The sequence below is a fragment of the Microcebus murinus genome, chromosome 22 (genome assembly GCF_040939455.1).
Source record: "Microcebus murinus isolate Inina chromosome 22, M.murinus_Inina_mat1.0, whole genome shotgun sequence".
Taxonomy (NCBI): domain Eukaryota; kingdom Metazoa; phylum Chordata; class Mammalia; order Primates; family Cheirogaleidae; genus Microcebus; species Microcebus murinus.
Window position 1 is genome coordinate 12,646,090 of NC_134125.1, and position 12,203 is coordinate 12,658,292.

Genomic DNA, 12,203 nt, shown 5'->3' on the forward strand with positions numbered 1-12,203 from the left:
GTATCTCCTGGGTCTCCCTTTTCTTATATGACATGGGCAATTCTCCCTCGATCCACCAAGGGGGACTCATTGATCAACCCCTTGATTCATTATCATTTTAATGCTCTCGATCGACAACCAGCTACCCCTTTGGGCCAGACCTCTTTCTCGGGTTCTGGATTTATGTATCTCAAGCAACCAATGCACACTGCCATTCAGGTGTTCCAACCATCATCACCTTTACTTTCAATGAATCTTTTTTTTTTTAAGTGATTTGAATGAGAAACCAGGAAGTCATCTCTCCTTTGAAAACATCTATCTGTAATACTGTGCCAATAGTATATGGTGCCAGGACTTTAAACTCAATAGGCACCAAACTGAAATCATCCTAAACCTACCCTTTCTTCCTGGTTCTTTTTTTTTTTTTTTTTTTTTTTTTGAGACAGAGTCTTGCTTTGTTGCCCAGGCTAGAGTGAGTGCCATGGCATCAGCCTAGCTCACAGCAACCTCAAACTCCTGGGCTCAAGCGATCCTTCTGTCTCAGCCTCCCGAGTAGCTGGGACTACAGGCACGCGCCACCATGCCTGGCTAATTTTTATATATATATATATATCAGTTGGCCAATTAGTTTCTTTCTATTTATAGTAGAGACGGGGTCTCGCTCTTGCTCAGGCTGGTTTTGAACTCCTGACCTTGAGCAATCCGCCCGCCTCGGCCTCCCAGAGAGCTAGGATTACAGGCGTGAGCCACCACGCCCGGCCTCTTCCTGGTTCTTTTACTCTGTTCTTGATATTGACATACTCCTAGCCACTCAGGCTCAAATGCTCAGAGTCACCGTAAACTCCTCCTCCTCTGTCACTGTCACTTTCAATGAAAAGACAGTATATTCAAATCTACCTCTATAATGTTTTTCAAAAGTGTCCCCCTTGTCCCCATTCCCTCTGGCACTGCCCTTATTGTCTCTTGCATGGACTGTTATCTAGGATGTCACCCATTCAAATCCATCTTACACTGTTGCTAGGATAATCTTCCTGAAGTACAGGACTTTTCTGAGTCTAACATGTTCTACACTTGTTTGTCAAAAACCACACACATCATGTCCTCCGTGGACCCTTCACTAATCCCTACCAGCTGACTTACTTTCCTCTCACTAAGGACCCCTGTAGTGGTGATATACCTCTACAGCATTCTTCATATTTTGCTTTATAGAAGAGTTTCATGCATGTCTATTCTGTGACCCTTTATCTCTGCTTAGGCAGAGAGCATCAATTGTACTTTATCCTCAAAAGTTTTTCATAGTGCCCAGTCTAGAACTTTTTCACATAGTAGGCACTCTACAAATACCTGCTAAAATAAATTGAACCTACCTCTTCGTCCTCCTGTGATTCATTCAAGGGTCCATTTCGTGTCTCTTGGAAAAGGATTTTTTTCATTTTTCGATACTGTAGGTTATCCAGCTCACGGACAGCGTCTTTTGTCCTCTGTATGAGGTCAATGAGGACACGTAGTGGCCGTTCTCGGCGAACAAAGTCATGCTGATAGAGAGAGGAAAAAATATTGATAATGAAGGATCATATGTTTAGGTACAAGATATAGATATGAAAGTAAATAAGCATAAAACAGTTCTATGGACTTTGCAGAAATAACAAAATAAGATGTTCATGTCATGTATCTTTCCATATTATATAAATTTCATAAAGAGATAACTAACTATGCTTTTTTTCATCTTCTTCAAGTCCCATTTTGTGGATATTGTCCTTGAGTTTACATGAGATTTCATTTTTAAAATTGTATATATTTAAAGTGTACAACATGATGATCTGATATACATATACACAGTGAAATGATTTCTATAGTCAAACAAATTAACATATCCATCAACTCACATAGTTACTTTTTTGTGGCAAAAGTACCTAAAATCTTCTGTCTTAGCAAATTACGAGGATATGATACAGTATTGTCAACCCTAGTCCTCATGCTGGACATTAGATCTCTATACTTATTTATGCAACATAATTGAAACTCTGTACCCTTTGACCTCCATCTCTCCATTCCTGACCCCTTACAACCACCTTTCTACTCTGTTTTTCTGTATTTTTTTTTTTTCTTAGACTTCACATATAAGTGAGACCACGCAGTATTTTTCTTTTTGTGTCTGGCTCATTTCACTTAGCATAATGTCTTCTAGGTGCATACATGTTGTTGCAAATGGCAGGCTCTCTTTCTTTTTGAAGGCTGAATAATATTTCATTATACATATATATCACAATTTCTTTATCCTTTCATCCACGATGGACACTTACATTGTTTCTTTATCTTGGCTATTATGAATAATGCTCCGATGAACATAAGGGCACAGATATTTTTACGAGGTGCTGACTTCATTTTCTTCAGGTATATATCCAGTAGTGGGACTGCTAGATCTTATGACAGTTGTATTTTTAATTATTTGAGGAACCTCCGCACAGTTTTTCACATGGCTGCACCAATCCACATTCCCACCAACAGTATACAAGGAGTCCCTTTTTCTACACACTCACCAATAGTTGTTATCGCCTATCTTTTTATAACAACCACTCTAATAGGTGGTTGTTATAAAAGGCAATGTGGAGTATAGTATATTCTTCTTACAACCTTTATTCTACCTGCCACACATACTACCCTTTGAAAAACAGACTTCGGTATATTTTGTTCTCTATTTCTATGGTCAATAGTACATACTTGGAAATATAGCACCTGTTCAATTTATCCAAAGATCAAAATTCTGCCAACTTCATTTCCCCTTTAAAGAGTTGTACAACCAGAAATCAGGGAAAAGGGTCTCTGAGGAATGAAAACAACTGCCCCAAAGTCCATAAACTGTTCTTGGTACAAACATTCCTCACCTTTTTTTTTTTTTTTTTTTTTCTGAGACAAGGTCTTGCTCTGTCACCCCAGCAAGAGTACAGTGGCATCATCATAGCTCACTGCACCTCAAACTCCTGATCTTAAGTGATCCTCCCGCCTCAGCCTCCCCAGTAGCTGGGACTACTGGTGCATACCACCACGCTTGGCTAATTTTAGCATTTTTTGTAAAGATGGGGTCTCACTCTTGTACAAATTGGTCTAGAACCCTGACCTCAAGTGATCCTCCCGCCTTGGCCTCCCAGAGTGCTAGGACAACAGGCATGAGCCACCAAGGCTGCCCATCCCTCACTTTCAATACTATTAATTATTATTAACACATACTCTGGTTTCCTGGGTTCTCAGCCCATAGCAGGTTAGAAAGAGGGAATACGAGTCAGGGAATAAAGGACTGGGAATTGTTGCAGGTAGAGTTACCTGCTATAAAAAGAAGTGGTGTCCTTTGTATATTCTATGACAGTCTGACAGTAGAGAAAGAAATTTCATGACTAATACTCCTACCAACCAAACCAACAAATAAAAATGAACAGAGACTTGTGGACTATTTTGCAAAAGAGAATATGCTCCCTAGAAAGCTTATGCCCCCAAGTTCATGAAACATACTATCTCTGAGCCATCAAGAAGTGCAATTATGTTCATTATGTTCTCTTTTAGAGGATAGAGAAATGCATCATGTATTTCAGCAAGATCAGAAAATGGTCAAAAGTGAAAGGAGAAAGTTTTGTCTTTTAAAAGCAAAAAGTTCAGTTACATGGAAATTTCACTTATGTAAAATTATAATTTCAAGATATTGGAGAAATGAGAGGTAATGTAGTGGGCCTTAGATGATGGAATTAATTTAATTTCTTTATAATTTAAACAGATATAAAAAAGGAGCAGGACTCTTGTGAGAAAACAATCTACATGTCTTGTCGTTCTTCATTCTGACTTTGCTGTCAGAGGAACTGTGGCTTCTGCTCTTGCTTTTATAAAGTATCTTTTCCTCTGCAAAGAGTCCTTTCTGAAAATGAAACACCATTCCCAGAAGCAAGTGTAGCCTGCACATTTCAAGGATGAGAAAGAAAGGGAGAAAGTAAATCATTTTACTAGTCCAGTGCTTGCAATTATACAAGAGCAAATCAGTTTTTAGTAAACTTCAAGGTATGACTTAGGATCACAGAATTTTAGAGTGGGAATGGCTCTTAGAAAATTTTCTTTTTCAAGGTAAGGAAATATAGGCCCTGAGAAGAAAAGTGATTTCCATAGCTAATTAGTGGAAGAGCTGGGGCTGAAACTGAGGGTTGTTTTGGGTGTGTTTTCTGGTGTTGTACTACACACTTATCTTTTTAAAAGATAGATTTGATCATGTCATTCATTGTGACAGATAATGTGTGCCACTTATTCCCCGTTCCAACCTCTTTTCCTTGCTGTTCTTTACTTTAAGCCCTGGAAAGAAAGTAAAGGAACTGAACTCAAGTCTTCTTTGTAGTTACAGATAACAAAGTGACCAACTTCTGGCCAATGAGAGATAGAAGTCCCTGAGGAAGGCTTTATTTCCTAGACTAAAAAGGCAAAACACATGAGGAGAAGGCGTTTTACCCTTTGCTCTCTCCCCTTCTTCCTGCCTGGAATAAAGACCTGAGTCCTGGCGATGTAGCAGTCATTTTGTGACAAAGAAGATAAAAGCCACATACTAAGGATGGTCAAGTAGAAAGAGAGAAGGAGCTTGAGTCAATGTTGAGCTGCTCAGAGGTCTGGACTGCTTACTCCACCTTCTTTTCCAATGTCCTGGATTTCCTATGACATGAGATAATTAAACTCTCACCTGTTTGAGCCTTTTAAAAACTGATACACTCAACATCTTGAAAATATCTCACTGCCTTGTGGATAGAGTCTGGCTTTTTATAGCCAGGTTCCTGCTTGTATTTCTAGGTTCAAATCTAGTCATTTCCATTCCTCTGTTCTATGCATAGCACATTCTCAATAATTTCCCATGCATGTATTTCACATCTCTATGTATTAACATTTGCTCATGTTTTCTCCGCCTGGACCTATCTCCTCACTGTTTTCCAAAGCTTACTGTTCTCTAAACCTCTACAATTAAAAGGTTCTCAGGCCCTTTTAAAAGAACAATTTTATTGTTCTCAAAAGTATGTTTACTTAAATATACAAATACAGAAAAAGGCATTAAAGAAAGCAAAAGAAAATCACCCAAAATTTCACCATCCAGAAATAAATGTCGTTAAATTATGGAATATCATTTTAGACATTATCTCTCTTTCTCTCTCTGAAAGCAATGGTTATCTAGAAATAATTTTACATGGGAATTTTACTACACAGGCTAATTTTAAGTATAACCTATTAAATTAAGGTATACCTGAATTTAACAGAATTAGAAGAGACTGAATTAAAATAATTGCTTGGCCGGGCGCGGTGGCTCACGCCTGTAATCCTAGCACTCTGGGAGGCCAAGGCGGGCAAATTGCTCGAGGTCAGGAATTTGAAACCAGCCTGAGCAAGAGCGAGACCAGGTCTCTACTATAAACAGAAAGAAATTATTGGCCAACTAATATATATAGAAAAAATCAGCCGGACATGGTGGCACATGCCTGTAATCCCAGCTACTTGGGAGGCTGAGGCAGGAAGATCGCTTGAGCCCAGGAGTTTGAGGTTGCTGTGAGCCAGGCTGAAGCCACGGCACTCACTGTAGCCTGGGCAGCAAAGTGAGACTCTGTCTCAATAAATAAATAAATAAAATAATTGCTTGACTTCAGTTATAATTTCTTCACCAAAAGAGTTATCTGTTTCTAAAAGATTCTCTAGAGTTAAGAAAAAAAAAAAAAAGATAATGAAAAGCTTTAAGAGATTGGAGTTAAGCTTTAAGAGATAGGAGTTTTGTTTTTCAAACTATATATTTCAGTTTGAGAAATATTATTGACCATGTACTCTGAAAGACAGGAAAATCAGTACGTATATTTTTTTCCTGCCCCTAGATTTTTCTAGTTACATTATTATTTTTATATTGCCAATGTTTATAACATTTGCATCTGTTCTTTAGCCATTTCAATGATTTTTACCTTAGTTCTATATTTAAATGGATTAAATGTGAAAGTGCCATTTTAATGTCAGGAAGAAAATGTGTGAAAAAGATGGATGATTGAAACATATTTGGTAATAACTAGATAGCTAACTTGAAAAGAAAGGTTAGATTTCAACCTCATTCTTTATAACAAATTTCTGCATAACCTTCCTTACCTTCTTCCCTCAAAATACCAGCATAAAGAATGTCAGAACAGAAACATGAAAAAGACTTCCAAGATTTACTATAAATTAATAAGAAAAAAAATCCTAATAGATGGGCAAAGATCACAGAGAGTTCACAGAAAAGGAAAGAGAAATGGCTTTTCAACATATAAAACATGCTTAACATAGCTCATAATGAGAAATATAAATTAAAACTACAACGAGAAAAGTTTTGCACTGATCTGACTAGCAAAGTTCAATAAGTTTCAGTACTCATACTTTGTTACTGGTACTATAAATTGGCACAACTTCTTTGGAGGACAATTGGCAGTATCTATTTAAATTTAAAATCTGCCTTGATAGAAATGTACATTAGTGCAACTATTATGGAGAACACTATGGAGCTTCCTCAAAAAACTAAAAACAGAACTACCATATGACCCAGCAATCCCATTGCTGGGTATATATCCAAGGGAGGGGAATTCAGTATATCAAAAAGATATTTGCACTCCCATGTTTATTGTAGCACTATTTACAATAGTCAAGATACGGCATCCAACCTAAGTGTACATCAACGCATGAACAGATAAAGAAATTGTGGTGCGTATACACAATGGAATATTATATAGCCACAAAAAAGAATGAAATCCTGCCATTTGAAACAACATGGATGGAACTGGAGAGCATTATGTTAAGTGAAATAAGCCAAGTGCAGAAAGACAAATCTTGCATGTTCTCACTTATATGTGAGAGCTAAATATTAAAAAAACAATCTCATGGAAACAGAATAGAATGTCGGTTATCAGTGGCTTGGAAGGGAGGGGTGGTGGGGAGGCCAATAAAGTGGGGATGGTTAATGGGTACAAAACTATAGTTAGAGAGAATGAACAGTATTTGATAGCACAACAAAGTGACTATAATCAACAATAAGTTAGGGTATACTTTAAAATAATTGAAAGAGTAGAACTGGAATGTTCCTGACACAAAGAAATGTTTTGCCCGAGGTGATGGATACCCCAATTACTCTGATTTAATTAATTCACATTGTATGCCTGTACCAAAACACCACATGTACTCTATAAAGATACACAACTATTACTTACCCATAATAATTTAAAATAAAACATTTAAAAATAATAAAATACACCTTGACGAGCAATTCCACTTCTAGGAATTTATTCTTTAGATATCTTTATATAGGTGTGAGATGACATATGAACAAGGATATTCACTGCAGCACAGTTTGTAACAGCAAAAGACTGGAAAAATCCTAAATGGGTTGCTTAAACAAATTATGGTCCATCGGAGAATACTATGGAGTCATTAAAAAGAATGAGGTAGGTTCTACATGTAGTAATACAAAACTATTCTAAACACACTATAAAGTTAAAAGAAAAAAGGTAGAACAGTTTTAATGGTTGGCTACTATTTGTGCAAAAATAAAAAGAATATTTACTTTCATATGCATAAAATTTCCCTGGAAGGACAAGCACAAAATAGGTGCAGTGGTTGCTAGCACTAGAGATCTGGAATGGGAAGATTTACTTTCCATGTTCTACTTTCTACTATACTTTTGCCTTTTGAAATTTGTATTACGTATTCAAAATGAAGAATATACAGTCTCATTAGCTAGGCAAAAAACCAAATTTTGGAGGGGGCCACTTTAAATTCAATGTTTACCAGTTTCTGCAGTCCCTAATTCATTCTTCTTTCCTGCCTGCCTGCCTTTCTTCCTACCTCTTCTCTCTCTTTCTCTCTACCTCTTTCTTTTTGCTTCATCTCTACATTGGCCAGATTTTGTTTTTGAGTAAAAAAAAAAAAAAAAAAAGCTCAGAAGGGTTGCATTGCCTAAATTTGTGAGACTTGAAAATGTTCACTGCCTTTATAATTGAAAAGCACCTTGGCCGGGTCACAAATTCTTGGAGTATATTTTCTTTGCCTTAGAACTCTATAAACATTGTTCTATTGTTTTCTGGCTTTGAACATTCCTGAAGAGGTCGGTCTGAAGCCAACTGGTTTTTCCACCCCCAAAGAAACTTTTTTCAGGTTGCATGTATGAATCTTTCTTTATCCTTAGAGTTCAGGAGCTTCACCAGGATGTGATTTATTGATCACTTAAGATCAGTTTCATGGTCCCCTCTCTTCAGGGCTCTGCTTTGATGTCACATCCTTAGAAAGGCCTTCCTCAATTCCTTATCCAAAACCACAGCAACTGTCACTCTTTATTCTTGCCCTCGATTTATTTTTCTGCAAAGAATTTACCACCACCTGGCATTGCATCATATATTTGATTATTTTCTTACTCCCTCATTATAAGTTCCACAAGGGCAGGGACTGTCTTTTTTTGTATGTACTACTGTATTCTTAGTGCTTAGAATGGTGCTTGATATACAGCAATCAGTAAACATTTGATGAATAAGTAGTGGGCCTGTTTGATTTGGCCCATCAAATCAAATCAAATCAAAGAAAGATCTAAATATTTATTTCCAGAAAAAGTTTTCTTCAGGTACATCTTCAGATAACTACTGTTCCATGTATTTTGTTTTCTCTTTCAGGAATAATAGGTTGATATATATTAGATCTCATTTGTCTTCTGCATGTATCATTTTCTCTATACTCATCTTTGGAACTTTTATTTTTTGCATTTAATTTTGTTTTATTTCCTTAAGCCTATCCACCATTAGAAATACTCTAAATGGGTTGGTTTACTATATTGACATTTAATTTATTGCTTATAATATGGCTGCTTTTTATTTTTACAGATTTAGGGGTATGATTTTTAACCTTTTATGTTTAACCTCTTATGTTTTATTCTCTCCCATTTCTTTCTCTACCTCTGGCCACTTGCTTTTTATATCCTTTTGTTGTCTGTAGCCTTACAATTTTATTTTTGAATCCTTGTAGTATCTTGAGTTTTTCCCTCTTAATTTTAAAACAGCTCAAATTTATTCATTTTCCCCCCTATATGGTAATGCTTTTTATATCCTCCTTGTTGTTTGTTTTTAAAATCTTTGCCTACTTCAAAGTAATAAAGATATTATCTTGTGTTTCTGGTGTTTTGTTCTGGTTGCTATTTTCCCCTAAAGAAATGTGGAGCTATTGTTGAAGTATACAAAGTAGTTCATGTCTAGAATGTGTGATGGCTCAACGACAAAGGAGAACAAGGTCAAGTCCTCTGCCCTGCTGCTGCTGTTACCATGTTTCTATGGCCTGCTACTCACAAGAAGAAAAAACTTACTTTCAGGTGGAGAAACTAGTGGGCCTCAGACCAACCTCTTCAGGAATACTGAAAGCCAGGAAATAACAGAACAATGTTTACAGAGTTCTAAAGAAAAGAAAACGCAAACCAAGAATTTGTGACCTAGCCAAGCTGCTTTTCAATTATAAAGGCAGCTGACATTTTTAAGCTTTACAAATTGAGGCAATGAAACCCTTCTTAGTTTTTCTTAAAAACAAAAAAGAAAAAAAAAAACACCTGTTCTATAATAAAATCCAGCCATTCTAGAGATGAAACAAACAAACAAAAAAGGGTTGGGAAACATACACACAAGAAAGGTTAAAGAAATCTGGATTATTCTGTGCCAAATAAAGAAGAGATTCATATTGTAAAAAATCCCCACATATTATACTGATGTGGATGAAATACCCTGCCTGTGTATAAAGTCTATAGTAAAGTATTACATGAAAATAAATGCTCAGAAATGTGATGTTTAAATCAAATAAATGCAGTTAACATGATACTCTTGTCACTAACATGTACGATATGTTATGTAAATGTGTGCTTGATATAGTTATATATCTTCATTGCCTGACGATCTGGCAACAACCTAACTGAAAAATCCCAGAGTTGGCATTTGAACCATTGGCAGACTTTGTCATGAGAGCACGGTATTAACGTTCATGCAGATGTTAGGCCCAGGAATATCACAATGATGACCAGAGGAAGGAAGAGAAATATTCTTTGTTATAAGGCAGAAAAGGAGATGAGAGGGAGAAGAGAGAGGAAAAAATAGGGAAAAAACTATCCACAGGGAATATATAGCACATACATTGCAATAATTTTGCTATTTCTATGCCTAGCTACTGTCTCTGGATCAATGACAAGGCAGCATGTTCTAAACAAGTTTGTCATGATGAGCTGCCACAGGGATGATTTACTATATTCCACTACAACATGACTTTAAATCCCCTTCCTCAAATATAAATTTGAAAAATTACCCGTAATAATTCTGCTGATGTTGGCCTTTCCTGAGGTATCTTCTGCAAGCAGTAATCAACAAATCTCCTAAAGGAGTCTGTCCTGTGTGTGCAAATACACCAAAAGAAAATAAAATCAGGGTCTTCAGAACACACTGATTACCTAAAACAATTCTCATTAAAGGGAAAACTTTGTGTTTTAGGACAGTTTTCAAATAAAACATTTTGGAATATCAGGAGAACTGAACAATTTTCAAGTTATACTACCTAAAATTAATTCTTTTCAATAATGAGTGAGGACACAGTTTTAAGTTAGCCAACGTACACATACATCTTAATATATAAGAAAGTAAGGTCGAATCATAATATATATCAGAAAACACAGATACTATATTTGTACAAAACAATTTTATAAACATTTTTCACTCCAAAGACAACCAGTCTCCTAGTCTCTATTCTTCATTACCAGTTGTTAACTCCTCTACCATGCACAACCTACGACAAAGTAGTAAAATTTGAAGCATAAGGGATAGGGAACCTAGCAATAGGTTTTCTGAATAAAAATACTTTGTATCCTGAAAATTCCAATTTGTTCACTGTGCTTTAAAACCGTCCCCATCTCCACTTTACAACTCTTTGTGGCCCAAATAGTTATAAAAATGTCATAATTTTCATCAAGGAACAAAACATCTTCTGAATAGACAGTATATGATCTGTCTCAACACATTTAAATATACATATAGTTAAAAAATGACAACTGGACAAATATGGACATTAGAGAGGGCCCTTTATTTCTGCTGAGAAGTGATTAGAGTTGAGATGATCAGTACAAGACCATCGTGACTTGAGAAACTAGACTAGTTAGGAAGGCAGCAGGTCATGTTCCCCGTAGGATTTCAGTTACTACGCACATTAAGAACACAGTGCAAGCCATGGTTAGGACATAAATAAATAAACCTCTGTGTGTGTGTGTGTGTGTGTGTGTGTGTGTATACTCGCAAATAGACAGTTGATGCTTGCGAGGCATCAGTGTCACTTATAATATACAATGAAGGAATGAGATGCTTTCTAGGTCAGATATTTAAAATGTAATTTAATAAAAGTGCCAAACACATAAGGTGATTTTCTTAGAGATTTAAAATGATAGCAGAGTCTTACCATTCACTAGACTGTAGCGTTGGGGAATCATTCTGGGCAATGTGATATAAGGCACTCATTGCATTCATGTTGAAAAGGGGGGGCTTCCGTTCCGCTGGAAGAGGAAAGAAACACGATAAAGCAGTTCTTGAAGGAAATCAGGCAGATAGAGAAATAAGAAACTATAAGCAAAGCTTTGCCGCTAAATCAATAGCTCATTACTGTCATCATGCCACATAATCCACTTATTTTAATCTCTAAGGTTGGCCCAGGATAGCTATTCAGAAGAAGCTGCTGGTCATTTAATGTACATTGGCAAAGCTCCTAAAAGAATCCATTTCAAAAGATTGGAAAAAAAATAAAACATTTTTTCCAAAATATGTTCAAAAAATTGGCTTTTGCCCATTTTCCCATGATAGGTATGAATGAATGTCTTTGCATGTGTATTTTAATTAAAAAATACATATTCATTTCAAAATTTCAGAAAGCAAAGTAGAATAAAACAAACAAACAAAAAAATATTTCTGTGAAATGGAACTTCTTAAACATCACTAACATAGTATGGGAGATAAGCTAATTCTACTCAGTAAACACTGCTGGATGCCTCATCCAAGCCAAAGAACTTCTACGGGGTGGGAGTAGAGAGGGAAATGGGAGGTAGGAAGAGGAGGATAAACAATAAAGAAGGTCTGATCAATCTCATTATAAAAAGAAACTCAGTGAGTCAGGTGCGACTTAATTGGGGATTCACTCCACCCCAGCCA

At 36.3% G+C, this 12,203-nt stretch overlaps 1 protein-coding gene across 4 annotated transcripts in view; it reads right to left on the reverse strand.

Annotated features, from left to right (window-relative positions):
• Positions 1-12,203, reverse strand: part of TAOK3 (TAO kinase 3) — a 173,403-nt gene that overhangs the window by 44,698 nt on the left and 116,502 nt on the right. For all 4 annotated transcript variants that reach the window (XM_012756477.3, XM_012756478.3, XM_075996609.1 and 1 more), the window contains 3 exons: positions 11,461-11,554; positions 10,324-10,405; positions 1,347-1,514 (listed from right to left, as the gene is read on the reverse strand). In XM_012756477.3, the coding sequence (XP_012611931.1) occupies positions 1,347-1,514; positions 10,324-10,405; positions 11,461-11,554 (344 nt within the window). The remainder of the gene's footprint in view (positions 1-1,346; positions 1,515-10,323; positions 10,406-11,460; positions 11,555-12,203) is intronic.